Source organism: Scleropages formosus, chromosome 25 (genome assembly GCF_900964775.1).
Source record: "Scleropages formosus chromosome 25, fSclFor1.1, whole genome shotgun sequence".
Taxonomy (NCBI): Eukaryota; Metazoa; Chordata; class Actinopteri; order Osteoglossiformes; family Osteoglossidae; genus Scleropages; species Scleropages formosus.
This window is the reverse complement of record NC_041830.1, coordinates 8,238,875-8,263,770: the sequence shown is the minus strand read 5'-3', so window position 1 is coordinate 8,263,770 and position 24,896 is coordinate 8,238,875. Positions and strand designations below refer to the sequence as shown.

General features: G+C 44.1%; 1 protein-coding gene across 1 annotated transcript in view; it reads left to right on the top strand.

Annotated features, from left to right (window-relative positions):
* rasa4 (RAS p21 protein activator 4) overlaps positions 1-18,452 on the top strand; it is a 31,167-nt gene extending 12,715 nt beyond the window's left edge. The window contains exons 5-21 of the mRNA XM_018741849.2: positions 2,735-2,867; positions 4,068-4,149; positions 4,242-4,376; positions 5,253-5,344; positions 7,945-8,062; positions 8,205-8,358; positions 8,526-8,590; positions 8,668-8,780; positions 10,331-10,523; positions 11,711-11,848; positions 11,953-12,097; positions 13,066-13,238; positions 15,931-16,065; positions 16,198-16,333; positions 16,432-16,552; positions 16,896-16,954; positions 17,756-18,452. Coding sequence (XP_018597365.1) covers positions 2,735-2,867; positions 4,068-4,149; positions 4,242-4,376; positions 5,253-5,344; positions 7,945-8,062; positions 8,205-8,358; positions 8,526-8,590; positions 8,668-8,780; positions 10,331-10,523; positions 11,711-11,848; positions 11,953-12,097; positions 13,066-13,238; positions 15,931-16,065; positions 16,198-16,333; positions 16,432-16,552; positions 16,896-16,954; positions 17,756-17,886 — 2,123 coding nt within the window. The 3' untranslated portion in view covers positions 17,887-18,452. The remainder of the gene's footprint in view (positions 1-2,734; positions 2,868-4,067; positions 4,150-4,241; positions 4,377-5,252; positions 5,345-7,944; positions 8,063-8,204; positions 8,359-8,525; positions 8,591-8,667; positions 8,781-10,330; positions 10,524-11,710; positions 11,849-11,952; positions 12,098-13,065; positions 13,239-15,930; positions 16,066-16,197; positions 16,334-16,431; positions 16,553-16,895; positions 16,955-17,755) is intronic.
* Positions 18,453-24,896: the final 6,444 nt, after the last annotated feature.

Sequence of the window (24,896 nt, the reverse complement as noted above, 5' to 3'; positions counted from 1 at the left end):
TTTGCACCTGCGCTACATCCGTTTTTCCATTACGCACGAAGCAACATATGGAACTGAAACTGCTCATTACACACTTATGTCACGTGAGAAACACTGATTCTCATCAAATAACCATTTCATGGTAAAACTAAGGGACACGATGGGTTCACATACTTTGGAGCAGCACCGTATATTTAAATGCATGCTAAGGGTTCAGCTCGCAGTGCAGTATGAGGTTATTAAGAGGCGACTGAACTGGAGTACTTTTTCAACTATTTAGTTTGTGAATTGTTTTTAATATATTACCCTATCAGGGGTTGTTAACCTGTTTATGCCATGGACCCCTTCGATAGAATAGTGAGAGCCACACACACACTATCTGAAACCGCACCGGAGCCTAACCCGGCAACACAGGGTGCAAGGCTGGAGGGGGAGGGGACACACCCAGGACAGGACGCCAGTCCACTGCAGGGCACCCCAAGTGGGACTCGAACCCCGGACCCACCGGAGAGCGGGACCCGATCAAACCCGCTGCATCACCGCCACCCCCCGTTAGTGAGAATCAGAATAATGTTTTTAAATGTACAGTATATGATTACAAAGGAAACCAGTTATACTGAAATTAAGTTACCAAAGTATTAATATTGCCTGCATTTATGACTGAAGGAAATGCTAAACTTCAGCTAGAGATTAGTGAACGTAAAGGTGTACATTTTTTCCCGTCCAAGTTCATGGACCAAAGGTTAAGAACCCCTGTTCTAAATAGAGCTTCATGTGCCTTCTACTCGTAGGACCCAGATTTGAATCTCACCTACTGCTGCAGTAGCCTTGATCAAGGTGCCAATACCCTAAACCGATGCAGTAACATTGTCCTGCTCTATAAATGAGTATATCATAGTAAGTAGTTTAGTGGACAAACGTAACATTAAAATCTGCTTTTGAGAAAAGCATCAGCTAAAAGAATAAGTATAAATGTCCTTGAATGTCCAAGAAGAAATCATTGGCTTTTCGCAAAAAATACTGGATCACTTGCAATTTTTGTCAAGACGAGTGGAATCATTTCAAATAAATAAATACGGGTTATTAAATGTTTGTTGTCTGGATCGGTGACTGTACATTTTTTTTTTTGCCGTGCTGTCTGAATATAAAATACCTTTAACTGAAAATTGAATTATATACACATTTTTCCACCAAAGCTCTGAGCTGTAGGTAATAAGGCCCCAAATTATCCATAAGTTTTTGCATTAATCAGACATCATCAGAACATCTGCTCACCTACATTGTGCTTAAGCGTTGTGCCTAATTCACAAACACTGCTGTCCTTTTCCCTCCAACTTTGTGGAAAAACTGCCTGGACACGGGGGGGCTTATTTTTGTCCTCCTCAGCAGGGTAATAAAACATGAGCAATACTCAGTAATATTAATTAAGGAAAAGCCCATGCTCTTCAGTCAAGTGTACCACCAGTATAAATGAGGGCTTTGCAGCATCTATAATTCAGTGGCTTTTTCTGCACTTGAGGTTGTTGCTGTCCTGCAGAGGCAGCGCTCTTGAGGCAACCGAGACGAAAAGCAGGGCAGTTGGACGGTTGGTTGCTTAAGGGTTCGGTCACAACGTAGTCCTCACCCGTTGTCAAGTGCATCGAAAAGCTCTTCTGATGAAGAAATCTCAAAGGACCAAACCTAGAGATGAGTTCAGGAGGGGAACTTGTAGTGCACTGGTTAATAGTGCTGCCTTTAGACCCAAAGGTTGGAGGTTTGAGTCTACCCTTGAGTAGGGTACTTACCATGAAACTGCTCCAATGAAGAAATTCCCCAGCTGTATAAATGGGTAAATAATTGAAGGTACCTTTATTGCAAGCTTTGCAGAAAAGTGTCAGCTAACTGAGTACATGCACAGATTTTCCTTCTCTTGACATACGATGCACAACCTTTCTCGGTTTTTCTTAATTTATCGATAATTTTGTCGCGTTTTAGTATTCTGGTTATCATTGTGAAACACAATGTCCCGTTGAATTTTTTTCAATACGTACTGTGCAGGCGATATGATACAACAGATCTTTACAGTCAGATTTTTTTAAATCCATCAAGACAGCAGCATATTACACAGCAAAGGGCAGGGGAAAAAAAACAATGCAAAAAATAAATTACAAATAAACTTATTACACTTTTAATCGATGATGCACTGAAAGTTCTTGGAGTTCAGGAAATGCGTATCATTAATAGACTGAAGTCTCTCAGTGCGTCTTAATATGTCTCAGTGCATCAGTTCATCTGTGTCATGGGACAGTGTGGCATTAAAACAAGTGAGTTGTGGCAACCGTGTGCTCTGTTTGAATCATACAATATTGTCTTTACTGATGTCACAAGCTGACCGTGATTCAAAAACCCGCACCATATGGCTTTGTTTTTTGCTCCGGTTTTTGTTGGCGTAATCCCTGATTAATTGTGATTCTTCATTCTCCGTTTCCGACTTTCGTACTTTACGAAAACCTCAGTTTTTACAAAATAAGCTGCGTTTTTTTCCATAGTTTTGCTGGTTGTTTACTACAGTCTTGTTTGATTTTGCGCTGCCTTTACAGAACTTTGAATGTTGAAGGGAGTCATGTGATATGCACTAAAATGCCAAGAAAATTATTTTATAACATAATAATAATTACCCATATTGGTTTCTAAAATCCCAGACTAAATCAAATTAGAATGCGCAGGCATGAGGACGTGATTTAATTACATGTGTGCGCGCGTTTGTGTGTTACAGGGATTGACGGCTGGATGAACCTGACGGAGATCGACCCAGATGAGGAGGTCCAGGGTGAGATTCACCTGAAGGTATCAGTGTTGGGGAAAGGATACGCGCCAAAAATCCTGCGATGCCACGTCTTCGAGGCCAGGTGTGGGGCTGCCCGGCGAATCTCTTACTTCATTAAAGTCTCTTACTTTTACTTTATTGCTCATCTCACTGCTCTCGTGGTGTTTTGAGTCATACCTGCCTTATTTAATGCCACACACTTTGGTTCATTCCATTGAGCGAACGCTACTCGGCTTGGTCCCCGTGACGTAGAGTCGTGTACTGAGCGCACATTAGGATGCATATGCCACGCTGGCCCTGGGGTGGGCAGCCTGCGATCCGCAGGCCTCCGTGCCGAGTATTAAATGCCATCTGTTGTGGCAGCTGGAGCTAACCGGCTTGCCTCTGGCATTGTGTAACTCCAGGGAGTAGGTGCTTCGACAGCTCACGCAGCTCTCCTCAAGAGCCCCGCCTCCTTCAGTTTGTCATCGCGGATACATCTCCCCGGGGATTTCCTTCCCGTTTTCTCTAGGTTTTAACAATTGCGAACGATTTTAATGGAGCTTGAGGGAAATCAGACATCTGGCAAACAATTTCAGTATAACGGCAACTTGATCCGGTAGCTTTGCAGTCATCTGTGGTCAAGGATGGGCTAAAATGATAATTTCACTGGTGCAGTCGTAACGTAAAATTCCAAATAATGACTTTGCATGGCAAAAAAAATACATTTTTTCTTATACAGAACTCTATCCTGAAGACAGATAGAGCGCATTCGCAAGGCTACAGATAAAACAAATAGACTGTCACATATAACACAAATTTGCCAGGGACATTATATAGGAAAATAAGGACAACAGCTAGGAGTATAAAGACAAAAGTTAACAGATGAAACAAACAAGTAAATACTTAAGTAAATGGTCTTTCCTGATGTACCGAATATTGGCAAAGAGACGATGAAGTGATCATAAAGTGGCCGGCTGGCAACGGAGGAGAGGAAAACAAAAACTCCCAACTGACATCATACTGGAGAATATAAACCTTTGGGGGCTGCGGTCAATTGGTGTATAAATCGGACTAACCTAGACTAGCTTCCCGCCCGCTCGGGCTACGGTTGACATAGTCAAGCGATTTTAAGTAAGTAGTTGTCCGGTGCAAGTTTTATACTCAAACTGTAGTCAACTTGAGGGAGTTCAAATGAACATAAATAGAATGTACCATCAAAAGTATATGATATGAGGTGTACATTAAAGCCGCAGCCTCCAGCCTCATCTTATCAACATGCCTTGCGTGCTCTGCCCTCCAGAGACCTTGCCAAAAAGGATCGCAATGGTGCCTCAGATCCTTTCGTCCGGGTGAGCTACAATGGCAAAGTTCACGAGACCGCGGTGAGTCCCAGGGACGTCACGCTCGTAGGCTTTGGTGCGGACCGCTTTCTGATGACTCACACCCGCGCTTTGGGCCTTCGTCTCATGAGCAGGTGGTGAAGAAGTCCTGTTACCCTCGGTGGAACGAGAGCTTCGAGTTTGAGCTGGACGAAGCATCAGCTGACACGCCCCTGAGCGTGGAGGTGTGGGACTGGGACCTGGTCAGCAAGAATGACTTCCTTGGCAGGGTAAGGAGTTAAAGGGTGTCATTCTTCTAATTTCTGAGCTTCAGAACTATCAACATGGCACATGGGCTAAAGAACCCACATGATACTGGAGTAATGCGATTTTCGGGTTAATGTAGTGCTGACGCTAGGCCGATTTCGTGCAGACTCTCTTCGTGTACGTTTCAAGCTAGAATTTTGTCAAGCCTTATAAGCGATTTTTGTTAACGCCAAATTCTTACATTTGCATTGTAAGTTGATTTTGTTGTTAGTCAAAAATCCCTTAATATTATATTGAACCATAAACATATAGAGTATAAACAATTAACATGCGTGAATACTAAGTTGTATAAAAGGACTTTTTAATAAAAACAGTATGGGTAATTATTTATGAATTCTCTAATTAAGTGTGCGGTTATTCATTAATGAATAATTAATATTCACTTTTTCTCTTGCTAGCCATTATAAATAAATTTAACTTGAATGGAATAACAAATAAGAAAAACAATTGCCCAAGACACCCAAACATTATAAGACCCAAACAATAACAAATACAAGCACCTTGCAGCAATGCGACCAGCCAGTGTCATCGCACAACAAATGGAGCTCTTGTCATTAGAAATTGCGGTGAAATCTCGAGACTCGAAAATAACATAATAAGGTTAATGGGATGGCTGTTGTAAGTCCGGCTGATTGTGAGCCGCATATGTAATAACTCGAGGACCACCTGTATTCATTTAGTAGATGGTTTTCTCTAAAGAGACACAGAACTGCAGAAGTGCATAAAATTAAATCGTTAAATTAAAAGTTGGACAAAAATTCTGTTTTGTTTTTTTTTTTTTTTTTTTAGATAACATGGTCTTAAGCACAATGTCATGTTGGCTCATTCTTCTCTTTCAGGTTTTATTCAACATCAACAGGCTGCAGTCTGCACAACAAGAGGAAGGCTGGTTCCGACTTGGCCCAGACAAACCCAAGCACAGCCAGTATGAGTGAGTCACCTTGCAACCATCGTCATTCCCTTGGCCTCTTTTGGCAAATGCAGCTTCCAAGTTTGACTTGTTTTTCAAGCCTGCTGGGGCAATTACAGCATGGATTTACACACTCAGAAGCTGTATGATTTCCCAGAAGCCCCTGTGGTTCAATGAGAGTTCAGAGCTGACGAGAAATACCTGTGATCCTCTGTAGGAGGATTCACCTTGTCTGGGGATGAAGGCTGGAGATATGACAAGAGCACCCGCCCCGATTCCTGCGTGCTTCCTGTTGACCAGTGTGTCTCCGTTCCATTCCGCGTGCTGACGGGAAGCGATAATCCTGTCCGCGGCTAAATCCCTGGTTTTTCTAACCCGTTAAAGATCATTTGGCAATGTGCGTTTTTGGCTGGGATTAGTGACTGGAGCGGTGGGTGGGAGTGGGATGGGAGCGGTTACGTAAAAAACGGGATGTGACGGATGGTCCGTGCTGCTCGGGCAGAGACGAGAAATGTTGAAGTCCCAGAAGAGTAGGACCAGCCTACAGAACACGACCCACCCAGTCAACGCCCTGGACACGGAAACTTGGTCCCCTAAGGACGATCAGTAGATTCGGATCAGCAGGTTATCGAGAGCTCCGTTTGTTCTTCATCCGCTTCACCTTCAGGAAAGTTTAAGATAATTTTGTATATTTAAACATGGGGACAAGAAATTGAGGAGGTCAGTATGGTGGTAAATTGGCAGCATATCCATATTCATGGGTGGGTCAAAAAGGATGGGGTGCAGATATTGGTTGGAAAAGACTTTATTAAGAATAGGAACAAGTTGTTGGAGGTTGTTCAAGTGACGTGACAGTGGAATGAGGTGGAAAGCCATATTCATCATCCGTTCGCATAAACATATGCTACACAGTCATACATTTACTCATAGGGTTACTCATACCGTGACACACACTTCCATTCTCAGGTTAAGGCCAGGGCTTTTAAGAGGTAAAAATGCTTATAATAAGCTTGTGAAAGGGTCCAGGAAAAAGGGGAATTTTCTGTGACGACTTTAGCAGAAAAAGGCCAATGCATTATATTTAGGGCTTATTCTGGACAAAATAAGTCTTGTGATTGTTAGATTAAAGCCAGCCTCTTTCTTTACTTAGACATCCCTCTAGCCTGGCTCTTATTTTTACTGCTCTATTTAAAGCAGATTTAAAACGTTCCTGTCCCGACACACCCACTTTTCCAGTTCCAGCAAAAGCTAACCGAAATACATTCGGTTCAAATAATGGCGTCTCTTAAAGAGAGATTTAAAACCGCTGTCGTTCAGTTATGCCGTTCGATGGAAAAAAACGGCACATCTGCGTTTGTGTCCTTAGGTAGTTTCTGATCGTTTTCGGTGATTGTCGTGCGTTCTTTTATTTTGGACGTGTAGCTCCACCAAGGCCTGTCTGTTGACCCGTACTGACCGCATCATCCCGTGACCATGTTTTCCCCTTCCAATAAAAAAAAAAATGAGTAAATAGGGCAGAAACAGAAAACACAGCCAGTCTTAAAACAAAGGATTACTCCAATGCTAGTTTACTTTCCAAACTACAAATAACAGGATTGTGTCGACTTTTTTTTTTTTTTTTTTTTTTTTTTTTTTTTTACGTCAGTGTCATTAAGCTATCAAATCGAAGCAAGTCCAATCAAATCGGACGACTGGGGAAGCGAACCGTCTTTTGGAGCGATGTGGAGAATGTTGTGAGGAGGAATAAGTAGGCTGTTCAGAGCTCTCCTGTCTCATAGGGATGATTTTGATAAACCGAGAAAACATTCCCCGATTAAGCTAGCCTAATCCCTCCCCCTTCTTCGCACGATCCTCCTTCTTTGCTTTGAACAAATCAAGCTGTTGCTGTTGTTTATTTTGTCTCGGTATTTTTTTTCCTCGCTCCACTGTTTTCATCCGGATGGGATATTTGACAGTCCGCCATCTGCCGCCTACGTTTAACGACTGCCTGTCGTTGTCCCTTGCCAGGGAAACTGAGTCCTCCGAATATCATCTTCCCAGACGCGTAGTAATTCTTCAGCAGGAAATGGGCAGTGAGGTGACGTCGGCTGTTTTAAATGCCACACGCAAGCTGGAGAACTAAACCTGTAGCTGACACACTTCACCCCTGGTTTTAGCTGCCAAGTTGTCATCTTCTACCTTGAGGTTTTTGTGATTTTTGCAAGGTTTTAGTAGCTTTAACTAGCTTGCACGCATCTCCTGACGCATTACCGTAATCTCACGCTACCCATACATGGCCGTCACAGTGAAACTGACTTAATTGTAAAATTTAAGAAAATGCTGCCAGTGTTCTGATCAGAACCAGGTACGTTAAGACAGTCCAGTGGTTTGGACCAGGTCATTCTTTGATCTAAGCATCACACTATTATGGTGTTATAGCAAGTCATGTGTGAAAGGCGTTGAGATGTGATTGTGAGGAACATCCCACATTGGATAATAACATCCTTGTCCAAGGCTAGCTGTGGAACACGTTTTCAACAGACCAATGGAGTATCGAAAGTTTACCTTGGGAATCGTTTTTCAGTCCAGTGGACGTGTCCTTCTCACTTGCTCTGGGTTGTGACAGTGTCATGTTTTCACAGGGGCACTCTTGGATCCCTGAGGCTGAAGCTCATGCTCAGGGATGAGATGGTGCTACCGTCCAGCCACTACCAACCCTTAGTGGAGCTGCTGTGCCAGTCTGTTGGTGCCCATCTGAATGTGAGTGGTGTTTCTGCACACTGGGCTATTTCGCTTCTCTATGGTAGCCATTAAAGACCATTATCAGAAATGAATGTAACGTGTATATGTAGTGCATATTTGGTATATGCGGAATGCTGACCAAAAGCTCTTTTTCTTCTAGGGGAACTTGCCAGAGCTGATGATGCTCATCGATGAAACCACAACAGCTGAAAGTCGACAGGAAGTGGCCACAAACCTTATCAAGCTCTTCCTAGGTCAGGGGTTGGTGAAGGAGTTCCTTGATGTCCTGTTCAAACTGGAGCTGGACAAGACGGGTATGTAAGCAATTCGTAGCTTTGTAAATTATACATTGAATTACCAGTGGAGTAACAGCAAGCGGAATAAGAAAAGTCTCTACTAGTGTTCAGGGGCCTTTTCATGTACTCTAGATCAACTAACTTCCAGCTTCTAGAAGTAAGCCCATTTTCATAACCCCTTTCAGGTGAGCCCAACACCTTGTTCCGTAGCAACTCACTGGCTTCAAAGTCAATGGAATCATTTTTAAAGGTATGTCATCCTTCCCAGCTTGGTCTCATAGCTCCATTTTGGCCTTCAGCTTACAGATGACCTGCTCTTCTGTACAGGTGGCTGGAATGCAGTATCTCCACAGGCTTCTGGGCCCCACAATCAACCGGATCTTTGAAGAGAAGAAGTATGTGGAGCTGGACCCCAATAAGGTGGAGCTGAAGGAGGCAGGGTGAGAACAGCACATCTTCTGGGAGCTACAACGATTACCTCATGTTTACCTTTACATTTATTTACTTACATTTATTTATTTAGCAGATTTTTTTCTCCGACGCGATGACTCGTACAAATAGATTTTGTCATCAGACAGAGAGATATGAATACTACATATCCAGTATGTTGTAGGTTGCTTCTTACTCGTTAGTGAATGTACAATCTGCACATTCAGCAGGTAACTCTTTAAGTGCTGTCTGTATGAATTTGTATGTCAAATTGTTTTTATTGCTGTACATTTCTCTAAGCCGGTTCGACTTTTAAAGGAAGTTGAGACTTAATCAAAGACACGTGTGCTGGATAGCACTGTAAGTCCAGATGAAGATCCAAATCTAGAGGTTTCCTGCATGGGGGATTTATTTAATATTTATTTAGCTGGCACTTTTCTCTAAAGCAGCAGCATTAAATTACTTACAGTTATTTACCAATTTATACAGGAGGATAATTTTTACTGAAGCAGTTCAGGGTAAGTACTGTACCTTTTTCAAGGGTGCTACAGTAGGAATTGGGATTTGAACTGGGGTTCTTCGAGTTTAAGGTGACCGCTCTAACCACTGGTGTCCCTGGGTGGCTTATGTGTGAAATAAACATATATTTTTTCTCCTACATAAATCCATGACGTTACACTACGTGAAATGCAGATACACAGATATCTGCTTTCTGCCTTTTGTTCTTCATCAGTGTTTGAATATATCCATGGATCTGTGTAAGAAAACCCAAAATGCACTCACTTTGGCTGGTTATTCTGTTCGCATATGTGATTTTCTCAGATTCCATTGTTAAGGACTGCAATGTATCTCTCTCCCACAGTCAGCTGATATCTTTAAACAAAGTGACTCATATAGCATGTGATTTCGTGCTTAATCCATTTACTTGATTTGCACACGACCAAACCATGGCTGCTACTGGAATATCTGGACAGTCCAATGCATAATAATATTATTTTTTATATTTTCCAGAATTAAAAAGAAATTCATTAAAAATTCCAAAATATGAAAAAGGTGGTTGTTTAATCATGTAAGCTGTTTTGAAGCATCCAGCTCTCAGTAAATAACAAAAAATGTTTTGAAATGGAATTGCCACATTCTTGGCATATTCAGCACAAGCCCCGTCTCTCGCATTAAGATCATCTGTAATATTTCTCCCTAACTGGTAGGTTAACTCAGATTTGACCATATGGTTCAAAAGTGACTTGCAATCGTAAATCATTCATGTCATCGTCAGTGTGATACATTGCAATGACCAGTCGATCGCATAACCATACAACCTCCACTGTTATAACAGATAAGTCATGCAAGGAGGAACTTTATATACAATTGCATGTTTTTTGTTATCATAGTTAAATACCTCCCTCTGCAGTCTGAAGCAGTTTGGCTTCTGGTATTTGAATCTGCATCCTTCTTTTCTTAAGTCCACCTCTGTATAATGACAGTCTTTCTTTATGATGCCCCTGTCCTGGAACGTCCCCTTATCACTTGCCTGATGCCTCCGGTGTGCGCATGTGTTCAGGTGTGCCGGGCTTCACAGAGTGCAGACGGAGGCTGACGTGATCCAGCAGAGTGCCGGCCACCTCCAGTCGTACCTCTTCGATTTGATCCACGCTATCGTTCAGTCGGCCGTCTACTGCCCCACCTCCCTGTGCCAAACCTTCCGGCAGCTCTACCAGCGGGTCCAGGAGCGCTTCCCTGAGAAGGAGTATCGGGTAAGCGTGTGACTCAGGAAACTGCCAGTGTCCTTCGGCACAGTTCAAGGGACTTGAATCTGCAGATTTAAAGTTAAAAGTCCCCTAACTATCAAGCTGGTTTATTTTACTATGTTGTAACTATTGTATGTTGTGCCCAGATAGCTTTTATTTCTCCTCATTATTCCATTACTTTTCATGGGGTGAAATTTCAATTTCCTCCAAGCCCATCTCACATTCACCCCAGAATCACCCCAAATGTTGCTTAATATGAAGATGTAGTCATGCATGTTCTCCCAGTGCTCTAGTTTCTTCCCGCAGTTCAGGTGGATTGGTGATGTTAAAGTGCCCATAGTGTGAATGGCTGCCCTGTGGTGGACTGGCATCCCATCCAGTGTGTCCCCCCTCAGCCTTACACCCAATGCTTCTGCAGTAGGCTCCAGATTTACCTTGACCTTGGTCAGGAGAAGCTCTTATTGAAATTGGGAGGATGGACAGACGTTGACAGATTTTTTTTAGTTTTAGTTGCATTTTTTACCTGTTTTCAAGAATTGCTGCAGAGCAAAAATAGCCCGCAGTTCTACTTTCTACCACTAAGGGCAGCAAAACACTCAAAATACGATCTGAAGCTGTGGAGGGAAGGTAGGGGGCGGCTTCACAGAACACACAAAGTTAGTGCATATTTAATTTGTTATCTCATATTGCAGATTCAGCTTAGCAAATAAACAGAGGTGCATTTCTGTTATTACTCTATTTTTACAATAAGTTTAAATTAACCAGATACTGACGAACATTTGTGTGATTTGTCGCTTTCCGGTGGCCAGTTTGGTGAAGTTTACCGGGAGTCACTCAGTTGATATTTAAAGCGAAGCACTTTTTAAATACATTCTCCCCATGTGATTCTTCATTACAATGCAACTGACAGTTTTTAAAATTGGTTTAAGTGTATTGCACGAGACCGAATGCCGCAGACCACATCAGATGCAACAGACCATATAAATGACAATCGGGACTGATTAGCAATAACTGATATTAATAATCTTGGACCAGGTATGCGAAAACCTGGACATCAGAAGACTGAATAAAGGAGATGAGTGTATCATTTCTGTATACAAAAAATGGTTAAGTAGATAAAATGGTTAAATAGAAAAATCATCACATCTCAGATCAAATGCTGATCGGAAATTCCCCGTGTTCCATATCTGCAGAAGGTGAAGTACATCGCTGTGACAAGTTTCCTGTGTCTGCGCTTCATCTCTCCGGCCATCATGTCCCCCAAGCTTTTCCATCTCCGAGAGAAGCACGCCGATGCCCGGACCAGCCGGACACTCCTGCTGCTGGCCAAGGTTGGGATAGGATCACCTCCACCTCGTACAGTCACATCTCCCACTGCGCACCTGTCCCCATTTGCGTTGTCCTTGAGTCCGGTCATTCGTGTTCTTCTCCCCAGGCCATCCAGACCATCGGGAACCTGGACACTCTGGCCTGTTTCTCCAAAGAGCCCTGGATGGTGCCCCTGCAGCCGGCTATCCAGCAGGGAATTGCCCAGCTGAAGGACTTCATCACCAGGCTCGTGAGCTGTGACGACAGCGAAGGTGAGCGCCTCCAAGTTCCGCCGTGCCTCGCTCGGTGCGCAAAGTTCAATGCGACAATCAAAGGTTAAATTAAAGAACTGGAAGCTTTCGAAGAGGACGACCGCTCGGCGCATTTTCATTTATTCGTTTAGCCGATGCTTTCGTCCACGGGACCTATAGTTATTTGCCTGGTCATACAGCTGGGTCATTTTATGGGAAATTACCTTGTTCAAGAGTACTAAAGCAGTAGGTTAGACTTGAACCAGCAACCTTCAGAGCCTAAAGCAGCAGCTCTAGCCACTATGCTGTCAACTGCCCGTGTTGTGAAAACCCCAAGGAAAAATAGGATTTCCTCCGTGATACAGCCACTGACTTCACGTTTTTATACTACAGTGTATTTTTCTTGCAGAAGAACCTAGTTGTTATACAGTAGCTGGGGTCATTAGGTGACATAGCGGTTAAAGGTGTCACTTTGCACTTCACCCACCAGGGTTTGACTCCCCACTCCCACAGCAGCACACTTGATCAAGTACCGACCCTGAAGTGGTACATTAATACATTAAAAACACCCAGCTGTATAAATGGATAAATCATTCTAAGTAGCTTGGAATGCAAATTCAATATTTTTAAGTCTTACTAGATAAAGGCCTGAAGTACTTAGTAAATGATGAACATTGGGAGTGATATATTAATTTTGTAATCTATAGCAGGATTTATTTTTAAGGCATGTGAGAGTTTTTTCAATGTCAAAAATATATCCTCTTTCTTTCAATTATTAGTTATTGCAATTTGTCTGAATACAGAAGTCATCCCTAGTCTTTATATGGGTCTTGACACATGGTACAAGTGAGAGAATTTTATGGGATTGTTCAGCTGGATGTTTTATGGAGCAATTTGGATTCAGGGTATCTGGCAGGGTAGACCTCCGGGGACTGGAGCAACATTCGGGTTAGTCATTAACCCCTGTGCTTCGCCACTGTGGGTTTTAGACCTTGGCCTGCAAGCCAGGATGAGCCTTCAGTGCGGCTCCATGGAGAAGGAGGGCTTCCTCTTCCTGCACAGGACCAAGGACAAGTGCATGCTCATGACGTCGCCCTTCAAGAAGTACTTCGTCACTCTGGGCAAGGACACCCTGTCGTACGCTCGTACTCAGCACTCCAAGGTGAGTCCAGCTCCAGCGTGTCGCCTTTCCCAGCGCCTTACTGCTCCTTGGTGCTGCCCATTTCGTTCAAAAACTAGTCTTAAGGTCAAGAATGGGATCGAAATACTACTGGAATATAATCTTCATGGAACGCTGGAGCCCGGTATGTATCAGTGTGAGACACTGACCGCTGACCACTACTCCACTACACAGGTCATCCACACATGCCTGAAACCTCAGGAGACCAGATATTGCAATGGGTGCATTTTTAATATACTTGTATGTGACACACAAGATGCCGGAGACCGCAGCTGCGTGCTCCTGCGTCCTTTATTTTCGCTCAACACGGACAACGGATCAGCGAGTACAACGAGAGGGGGTCTTGAAGTGGGGTCGGGCGAGGTCGTCTGTGATTCGTGCTCCGAGTGCGCGCGTCTGGCTTCCGTCTCTCTCTCCTTCGCCGTCTCTGCCTCTCGCTGTCGGGCACAGGGGTTGACGTAGCGGTTATTAGCTCCAGGTGTGGCAAATTGTATTTTCCAGAATTTCCAAAAAAACAAGAATAAACAAAAAAAAAAAAAAAAAGCCAAACTGGGAAATTAATTTAAATATTTAAAGTAATTAGCAAGCATACAATTCTAAATACACAGTGAAGCGGTAAAACATTCATAAAAATCAGATTAAACTTTGTTCAAATAAAAAAAAATGCTTACTTATAACACAGTTATTGTCAGGTAAGACTGATTTTGAAAATCATGTTTTTGATATGATGGGGACCCCCCCCCCCTCCATTAGTCTGGACATTTGAGAACAAACAGCGTATTGAAATTGCACATCATGTATCGTGTCTTACCTGCTTTGCCCTTTAAACTAATCCAGGCAAACCAAACATTGCTGCATCTAACAAAGTTTTCATTAATAACTGTCTATAGTTTTATGCATAATTTAACTTAATACACACAGGCTGAAGCTGCCTGTCCCAAGTAGGGTCGCGGCAAGCCGGAGCCTAACCCGCCAACACAGGGCTCAAGGCTAGAGGGGGAGAGGACACACCCGGGGGGGGACGCCAGTCCATCACAAGGCACCCCAAGTGCGACTCAAACCCCAGACCCCCCCGGAGAGCAGCACCCAACCAAACCCACCACACCACCACTCGCTTAATACAATGTCACCAAATAACCCATTACAGTGTAAACCTGGCAACATGAATCAAGGCATAAAGATAAATCAGCTCTGTGCTGACAGCTCATGACTTTTAATTTCGTCATTTATTCCTAAAAACATTTTCACAAAGACCCTGATGTTATTGTTCAGAATGTTGTTTAACTATGATGCACCATTCTGTCTTATTTTTACATTTTCACTTAACTTCCTGCGGGGTGCGGTGGGTTTGACCAGATCCTGGTCTCCAGTGGGGCTGGGGTTCGAGTCCCACTTGGGGTGCCTTACGAGAGCCTGGCATCCCGTCCTGGGTGTGCCCCCCTCCAGTCACATGCTCTGTGTTGCCAAGCTAGGTTCCAGCTTGCCCCGACCCCGTATGGGATGAGCGGTTTATGATGATGATGATGATGGCATAACAGCCTTGTTTTGAAGAAGAGGAGTGTAGTTGTGTGCCTGTTCTTCCTAACCTGTGTGTCTGCGTCGCTTCTTTTTTTGGTTCATGCGGGCAGTGTTTTCATTTGCGTGTACCGCGGTAGGCCCGCCGCTGCGCCTGCCGAAATTATTTTGCTGATTAACGATGCGTACCGCTCTTGACTGAGTTGCGCTGCTGTGCCAGATCACGGCTCGCCTGAATGTTGCGCGTAATGAAAACTCGCTCTCCCCGCCCATCCCCCGTGTCCGGCCTGGAAAAAGCCCATCGAAGGCGGCCCCCGCTGTCTCCCTGGCGTACCTGTAGCCAGAATGCCAGGGTTAAGAGATCGCTCCCGCTTGACGGCACCATCAAGTTCCGTGGAATTTTTAAAAAAATCGTTATAATTAAGAAAAATTTCATTGAAGGAAATCAGTAAAGTTCATGGTGTGTGGATAAAGTGAGGCGATATATTGGTTTTACGTTTATTCATTTATCTGCTTCTCTTCTCCAAGGTGTTAAACCACATAGTGAGTTACCCGTTTATAAAGGTGGGTAATTTTTACTCTGTCATTTCAAAATAAGTACCTTGGTCAGGGGTGCTGCAGCAGGATGGGATTCAAACTTTGGTCCTTTTGGTGGGTGGTGGTGGGTTAAAAGGGCAGCTGTAACCACTACTCCACCTTTCACTTCTTAGTTTTATAGAAGTTTGAATATTATTGTTGTTGAATAAGTGTTAAATAAGTTTAGTGTAAGTTTTTAGGCTCGCCTTTATCTAGGATGAATGCTGGAGCATTGCTTACAAATCTGTTTAAAGTCAAATCTGGCTCTTTTTGACTGCAGTCCATCCATACGTTAAAAAGTACTCTGCTTTTTCTTGTACCTCATGTGCTGCGAAAGACTTTCAGGAAAAAAAAATGCTGTGATTTTGGTATTCGCATCTGCTTTTATAATAAGGCGCATACATTAGAAGCAAGCCAGAGTTCCAAAAATCATACATTTTCCAGCAGCTACCAAAGTAAACACCTTGAAAACGCCCATCAAATACTTTCATGGTGTCAGAAGTGGAGTTTAAATTTTACACGAGGAAGGTGTTATATTTGCCTTTGAAATTTGTTAAACATTTGTGTGTTTTTTTTTTTGCAGAAGAGCTCATTCATTCCTCTGCCCAAGATCAGAGCCGTGGAGAAAGTGGAGGAGAAGAGCTTCGGAAGTGCCAACGTCATGCAGATCATCTCCGAAGACAACGGCCAGATGGAGACGCTTTACTTGGACTGTAAGGTCAGGCTCTCGAAGGGACCGATGAGAGACCCCGCCGGGAAGCGTTGAGGTCCGGAACGAGGGGCGTCGCGTAGCCGCGATCGCGTAAGTCGGATCGAACCTCGGCGCTGACGTCTCCCCTCGATTCCGCAGAGCGTCAACGAGCTGAATCAGTGGCTCTCGGCCCTCAGGAAAGCCTGCATCCACAACACGGACACCATGAGCTCCTACCACCCGGGAATTTATAAGGGCGACAGGTGGAGCTGCTGCCACCAAAAGGACAAAGCCGGTACTGCAGTGACGGCATTTCGCTCGGGATGTGGCGGGAGGCGAGGGGGGTCTGCATTTCTCTGTATCTCGTGGCACTGTTACCTCCTCTCCGTGCAGATGCAGGATGTGACAAAACCAGACACGGGGTCACCTTGCAGGAATGGTACGACCCGCTGGACCCCGACTTGGAATCGCAGCTCATTTTCCGGCACCTCATCGGGGTCAGGCAAGCAATGAGGTACGCTGGCTCTCCTTGCATATCCATGTCCATCCATTGTCAACCGCTTGTTCGGAGCGGGGTCGCGACGAGCCGGAGCCTGACCCAGCAACACAGGGCGCGAGGCCGAAGGGGAAGGGGACACACCCAGGGCGGGACGCCAGTCCATTGCAAGGCACCCCAAGCGGGGCTCGAACAGGCCCAGCGCACGGTGGGCGCCGGCCGAACCCGCCGCTCCACCGCACCCCACTTGTTTATTTGTTTGCTCTTCCGAAATCTTCCTACTGTCCAATCAATGCCGATTATGTTCTTGAAAGTGCTTTGATTTATACTGACTTGACTGTGGTGTTGCGGCCTTCTTAAGGGAAAAGTACCTGGAGAAGATCAAGACGGAGGAAGGCCATGAGAAGGATTTTATAGCTGGTGGGTTCAGTTCTACTTTATTACAGTTTTTTTTCCCCAGTAAATTTTTAAACATTGGAATTTGTGGGTAATGGTGCATCTCAGGGCTCTTCAGCCTGTGGGCCTGCAGGGACAAATCCAATGATTTTGATCCAGCTGGGCAGTTAAATACCCGATTCTACGTGGCTTTGCTGAAAGCGTTTTACAGTCCTCCCCCCGAGGTACATCCATCCGGGTTATGAGAATTTGACTTTATGGGGAGTTTCGTTTAGTACCCCGACTTCGGTATACGGAGAATTTCGTCGGATTTGGATTTTACGTCCCGCCCGGCAGCTGGACGGTTCGAGACCAGCGCCATCGTGGGGCCTCCTTCTGAGTTAAAGCTTGTCTAGTTCTCGCCCTCCATCGGCCCTTGTGCCACCGTCCCCCGTCATAGTGTCAGCGACCGTGTCCCCGTTTGGACTCTCCACACCACGTCAACCTCTGCACTTAGTGTCGCTTCATTTTCATTCTTTCCATTCATTTCTCACCTCTTCACTGATCTTGTTTGCATTAAAGGTTGAATTAACACATAAACATTGGGCGTGAACCTTATGCATGCTTTGCGAGCATTTAAGTGTACGGTATGTAATAGGCGTGAAAGCGCTGAGTAATTAATGTCACAGATACATTCCCTACTAAGGTGCGAGGAGAATTTAGTGCTTTTCCTGAGCTCTTTGAGGACATTGGGATGAGCTTCTGTGGATTATATGGAAAGCAGAGCGGAAGGGAAATGTAACGAGCCGGCGCTGACATCTTGCACTTGCTGCCCGTCTCTTGCAGATGAGGAGAGGCTGGATGGGGTCAGGAGATTCTTCAAAGTCCTTCAAGACCTACAGGATGCACATCAAGCCGTGGAAGAGGAGGCGGAGCGGTCGCGCAATAAGAACTTTCTCCTGGAGCTGCAGACATAAAGGGGAGCGTCCGGCCCCCTCCTCCGAGCTCTGCCTTGACACACGCCTCGGACTCACCGAAACGCACGTGCTCGTACGCGACAAGCTGCGGCCGCGCCGCTCCGCGGTCGGCTGGCGCCCAACGTACGGTGCCTCTAAAACGGCGCGGGTTCAACCCCAAGCCTATACATGTACCGAATGTTCTGTGTGCGTGGTTCATGGCCTCCTCTGTAGACCACCTTAATGTCCTTGTCCTCGAGTCTGCTTTTCGTGTGCACCTCTAAAACGTCCCTTAACGAGGGACCTTTAGGAAGAACCAGAGCTTAGATAAGGGGGTACGTATCACAGAGCACTCACATGTTCACAGATAAACGTGGCGCCCTGAGTGATGCGCACATGGGAAGGTGGGCACATTACATCTTGGTCCAGGTTTGGGACTCACGTGATGATGTGTAACTATAACCAGCTGTCAGTGTTTTTTTTTTAATTTCACCAAAATGTAACAAAAGGGTATAGAGGAGGTATAGCCTGGAGAATTGAGTAGATCTCACATCTGTCACATGGGTCACCCACTCAAGGGAGAGCTGGTAGTGTAGTGTTTAGAGCTCCTGCCTCTGAATCCCAAGGTTGTAGGTTTGATCCATCCCTCTGGCTCTAATACCCTCAAGCAAGGTACTTACCCTAAAATTACCTAGCTATGTAAAAGGGTTGATAATTGTAACCTTAACACTCTAAGTTGCTTTGGAGAAAAGCATCAGCTAAATGAATAAATATAAGTAGCATAGTGGGGGAAAAAAATCCCTCCACTGTAAATTAGTGAAATGAACAAAATGCAAGCAGCATCCTGGCTAATAATACAGGTTGTCTGTGAAGTCCTCCTGCAGGCTCAATTGTAATATAATTGGTTTGATGTAAGATTTAAACAATTTGTCAAATGCAATGCAGAGGGAATTTATCCAGGATTTTAATAATTTTAAAAAAATTTTAAGAATAAAGTTATTTATATATATTTTTTTCTATATAAATGTATTTTTTAAATTAAATTTAAAAAATAAAATTAAAAATATATATCAATAAATTTCTATATATATAATAAAAAATAAGATTTTAAAATTTTTAATTGGTGCTGAATTCTCTAAAAAAAAAATGATAGATCATAAAGCACACACTGTACTGAATCAATGGAAAAAAAGGTCAATTGTATCCAAAGTGATGATCGATGTGTTGAAAATTAGTATTCCCACAATCGGTTGTGCTAAAAGTTGAATAAATTGCTTCTCCTTTGCGTCGTACACGTTGCTTACATCTTATATACAAGTGAGGTTATTAAAAATTCAAGCTACACCAGGACTTTATTGACACCCTGTATAAAGGTGTGTGAAGCTGCACACATCTATTTTCCGCCAGTATTTTTACTAAATATGTCAAGGAAAAATTAGATTCAGGAAAGAACGGTTTATCGGATGATGTTAGGCACAATCAGTGATTTAGGAGGTGGTAGAAGCTGCATGGCCCGGTCGAAAGGCCTTTTAAAGATTGCCGGGGTCACGGCTGCGTCGCACCATCCCGTCTTGGTGGTGTTTTTTTTAAAATGAAATGATAAACAACATAAAAATATAACAAGATGAAAGCACAAACTTTTTGGAGGCCAGCGGCTGAGCGAAATCAGTCATTTGCGCTTCGAAACGCTGCTTTAGTTTGCGCGTGTAAAGAAAATCACAGCGAGCTTTGACGTTTAGGCAGTTTGCCTTCCCCCCGTGCACCTTGTTGCGGTACTGAATCGTGTCCCTGTGCTCGATGGAGCGAACAAGCGCCCTCTTACAGTTGAGGCCCCCGATACACTGGGCGACACACGCTCTTCACTATAGTGACATCAATCAGGGTAACGCTATTGCCCCCCCCGTTGAAAGCACAGGGAGCGAAACCTGCTGTCAAAGGCCATTGCTGGGCAGCAAGTGGTGATGAATGCAAACCTGGAGCCACAAAACACACCGTAAACCCACGCATCTCCACTCCCGCGTACATGTCAGCGTGACGCCTCGGCATCTGCCGCGTCAAAAAGGCTTTGTTTCATGTCTCATGTTCACGTTTTGCGTCGAAAGGTTATGGCGTCAAGTGTACGCAGTATACATCTCGTGTTACTTGTGCTTTTTTAAACCGCTTCAATGTTGTGCCGAGTTTTTCTTTTTTTTAATCTTTGTGCAGTATGATGAATGTAAAAAACTACAGTACACAGTATGAATTAAAAGACGCAGATCTCTGCTGTGTATGAGTCATTCATTCGGGAATGGACGAGTTTTTCATTTTGGAAACACCCTTCAGGCGAAGGGGGTAAGTACACAGGTATTTTCACAACATGTAAAACAGTGACCACGGGCATTAAAACGTGGAGTGGAGTTTGCATGTTCTCCCCGTGTCTGCGTGGGTTTCCTCCCACACTCCAAAGATGTGCTGTTCAGGTTCACCCATAGTGTGTGAGTGACAGAGAGAGTGTGTGTGTTCCACTGATGTATGGATGAATGACCCAGTGTAAGTGGTGTATCTAGCAGAGTAAGTCTTTGGGTGCTCTGGTTTCCTCCCACAGTCCAAAGACATGCTGTTCAGGTTCCCCCATAGTGTGTGAGTGACAGAGAGAGTGTTTGACTGATGTATGGATGAGTGACCCATTGTAAGTAGTGTATCTAGCAGTGTAAGTCTTTGGGTGCTCTGGTTTCCTCCCACTCTCCAAAGACATGCTGTTCATGTTCATCCATAGTGTGTGAGTGACAGAGAGAGTGTGTGTGTTCCACTGATGTATGGAAGAGTGACTCATTGTAAGTAGTGTATCTAGCAGTGTAAGTCACCGCGGTGAATAAGGTGTGTGGGCTCATAAAACTACACAGAGTTCATTGGATGTCACTTTGGAGGAAAGTGTCTGCTCAATAAATAAATGTAAAATGTAAATGTAAAGGGGGGTGCGGTGGCGCAGTGGGTTGGACCGCAGTCCTACTCTCCGGTGGGTCTGGGGTTCGAGTCCCGCTTGGGGTGCCTTGTGACGGACTGGCGTCCCGTCCTGGGTGCGTCCCCTTCCCCCTCCGGCCTTACGCCCTGTGTTGCCGGGTAGGCTCCGGTTACCCGTGACCCCGTGAGGGACGAGCGGTTCTGAAAATGTGTGTGTGTGTGTGTGTAAATGTAAAATGATTTTTTTATTACTGAAACCTGAAACAGGGAGTTCAATCTCATCAGCGGCCACTAGATGGCGCGTCTCCCTCACTTTTTTTAAAACGCACGAGGCGTGAAAGGGCACTAGATATGAAAATGACCTTTATTCTAGGATATGTTATCATTAATATTAATTACGCGTCATAATACTAAATTTTAATATTATTCCACACAGATGACTGTGCAAAGTCTATTCTTTTTAAAATGATTGCCAAGCTTCAGCTCTCTTTTAACCGGCCTGCACAATGAGGACACTAAATACTCAACTAAACACCCCTCATAAATACTAGGAAAGGCAATAGGATCAATTGTGTTTCGCAGCCTCTTCAAACTGTTATTGAATTTATATCTTCTGTTCTTGTGCTTCTTTTTGTTTCAACGTTCTTGTGTATGTCCGTTAGAAATATAACCAGCATAAAACTATTTGTACAGAAAGAGGTAAAATTTTTCCACCATGGAACCCCATTAGGAGAACTAGATAGATAGATGGATGGATGGATGGATGAATTGATGGATGATCGATAGATGGATGGATGGATGGATGGATGGATGGATGGATAGATAGATAGGAGACTTATTTACACGATGAGTCACATCTGAACTCTTCTGCATTGAATTTGGGGCCTTTCTGAACACGGCTGTGCAAATAAAGGTACAATTTGATGATTGCAATTTAATATTATCTCGCAGCAACGTTATTTGGGTTCATGCCTTCATCCAAGGAATGAGCGTGACGAACGTGTTCAAGGTCCGTTCCGTTTGCTCCTTTGTTTTCCCTATTTGTTTTGTGTGCCGTAAAAGTTATGGCTTAATGTACAGTAATCTCTATTATGATAGCATTGGGTCTGGAGTATGAACACTCACACCGTCCTCTTGTTACGAATCGTCTAGGAACGAGCTCCTCGTAATGCCGCGTTTCAGAAGAAGTGATGTTTGAGGCCTGCACCGCTGCAGCGCTGCTCTGCGGCGCTTTAACCGCGCGGCCGAGATTCGGGCCACATGCTGGCAGCCCGGTGAAGGAATGCGTTTCCTGTTTTTGCTTCGCTCCCCGGTCACCTCCACCCCCTCATTCCTGCGCAAGGCTTCTTCTCGACCATCTCCGCGTCACACAGACGGATGGGTTTCTGCGTGAAGCTCCTGCATGGGTGGAAAATGATTGCGCGAGCGCACGCACACACACACACACACACACACACACACACACCAAGTCCAGTTATGTACCACAAAGTAGCAGCATGCAGAAGGAAGGACTGACTTTGCGTTTGTGTGTGTGTGTGTGTGTGTGTCTATCACACCGTGCTGTTTTATTTGTACTCTCCAGATGGTGGGAATGTACAAGGTGTGTTTGGTCTCGGCCTGAGGGCAGAGGGACACAACACAAAACACCGGAAATGTGGAAATCAACACGCGTTTTTGCAGAAAGGGAGAAATTTTGGGAAAAGGTCTTTTAAGAGACTTCAGAAGTGTATTTACAGGAAAATACATCTGTATTTATTAAATATTTATTGATACTGACAATCCCAGAGTTGTTTTTTTAATTGTGATTGACCCCCCCCCCCCATCAGAGTTATTTATTTATTTATTTATTGATTCCACAAGTGTTTCAGTTTTATTAGAATGTAACAAGTGTGTAACAGTGTATAACAGACAGCTGTAGACCTGTTACTAGGTTTTCTAACAATTTAATTATTTAAACTTTAAACACATTGTTACTATGGTTAATATGTTGGCAGTTATGAGAATGTATTTAATTGTTACAATATTTGCTGCTGTAGCTTTGTTATTATTCCTTTGGGATTAATACAGATCTATCTATCTATCTATCTATCTATCTATCTATCTCTTTAAATTGACTGTGGTTGTGTTGTATGCATAACTGCCTCAAAATTTAATGTGATCCATAGTATATATTCTGAATGTGAAACAATCCATTTATTATTTGTTTATGGATTGATCTCAGGATACCTTATGAAAACACCCTCTGTAAAATATTTTTCTTTTCAATGGCAAGTTGATTGCAGAGATGATGAACCATGTTTGCATTTTATTATGCTATAATTCCATGAAATTCCACGTCCGCGTGACACCGGTGATGCCACAGCACACGACGTTAACGTTTATTTTTAATACAGTGGAAGTTCTTTAATATTCCCTTCTGGTTATTTTCTGGCTACAGGATCTTGGTGATGCACAGTATAATTCAGTGTAATTTACTTTGTTTACCACTATGGGCCTTTTCCAGGGTGCCAATCCGCCCACGGTCACTCTTTAATGAAGCCTTTCTTGCGCATAAATTAACGTTTATAAATCCAGAATTTTCTCCGGTGCTCCAGTACCTCTGACCTTCAGTACCGCACTGGTGTAACCGGAAATATTAGTGTAAAAAAACCCTCGAGCAGCTCTCTGTGGGGTACGGTACCGCATGGCACGGAGCGACCTTTTAACAGCAGAACTTCACTATGGTAATAGTTCATAGGCAGAGGCTCATAGTGGACAACAAACTGGAGCCACATACAGCTTAATACATTCATGTGCAGTATATTTATTATATGTGTGTTACATGACTTACATGTGCATTTCATCTACTAAATATGCATTATTTCTTGTTTGCCACTGATTTGCGCCATTGCCCCAGATTATTTTGGTTCATGGTTACTGGATAGTGTAGCGTTGAGGGATGTGAGTGTACAGTCTGAAGGTTGTGGGGTCGAATCCCCCAACTGTTGTACTGACCTTGATCAAGTTACTTACCCAGAGTTGATACAGTAAGAATATCTTGGTGTATAAATGGGTAAATCGCTGTAAAGGTTGTCATCTAACATTGTAAGTCACAGTGGCGAGAGGTGTCAGATGAACAGAATGAATGATAAAAATCAGTATTTAGTCTGTGCTCAAAGACATGGGCTTCAGATTTGGTGGCTCTGAATTGCCCCTAGTGTCTGTGTGTGTGTGTGTGTGTGTGTGTGTGTGTGTGTGTGTGTGTGACTGCCCTGTGATGGACAGTTGTGGACCCTGCCTCGTGTCCCGGGTTTGTTTCTCGATGGACTCTGGATCACCGCAGCCTGCCTTCAACGGGCTGTTTTTCACAGTGGTTGAATGGAACATTTTGACATTTTATATTAAATAAAAAATAAGCAGCTCTTGCCCTGTCTTCACGGGTCTTCCTTCACTGGCTCTCGGAGACCAGTTCCACCCGGTGTTGTACTCAATGTTGGCCTTCTCAGTGTTCGCCTTCAGATTGATGATCTTCCTGGTGTTATTCTCCTTAGTGTTGTCTCGTCAGTGTTGTTTTCCTCTGCGTTAATCATCTCATAGTTGATCTCCAAGGTGTTGATCTTACCAGTGTCTGTCTTTCTACTGCAGTTATACTCATTGTAGACCTTCCTGGTGTTGATGTTCCTAGTGTTGGTCTTTGTGGTGCAGTTATACAGCTCAGTGTTGATTTCCTTGGCGATGAGCTTCCCGGAGTTGATCTCCCAGGTGTTGATCTTCCCACTGTCTGTCTTTCCAGTGCAGTTATACTGGCTGTTGATCTTGCTGGTGTTAATCTTTCCAGTGTTGATATTCCCAGTGTTGATCTTTCCATTGCAGTTACACTGCTCAGTGTTGATTTCCTCTCCGTTAATCTTTCCAGAGTTGATCTTCCGGGTGCTGGTCTTTCCAGTGTCGGTCTTACCAGTGCAGTTACACTCATTGTTGATCTCCTCGGTGTTGATCTCCTCTCCCAGTGTCGGTCACCCCCACCCTCACCCCCACCCCTCACCCCCCATCCCCACGCGCCCCTTTGCTTTGTCCGCCCCTTGCAGCGCCGGCTGGAAGGAGCCAGGGAC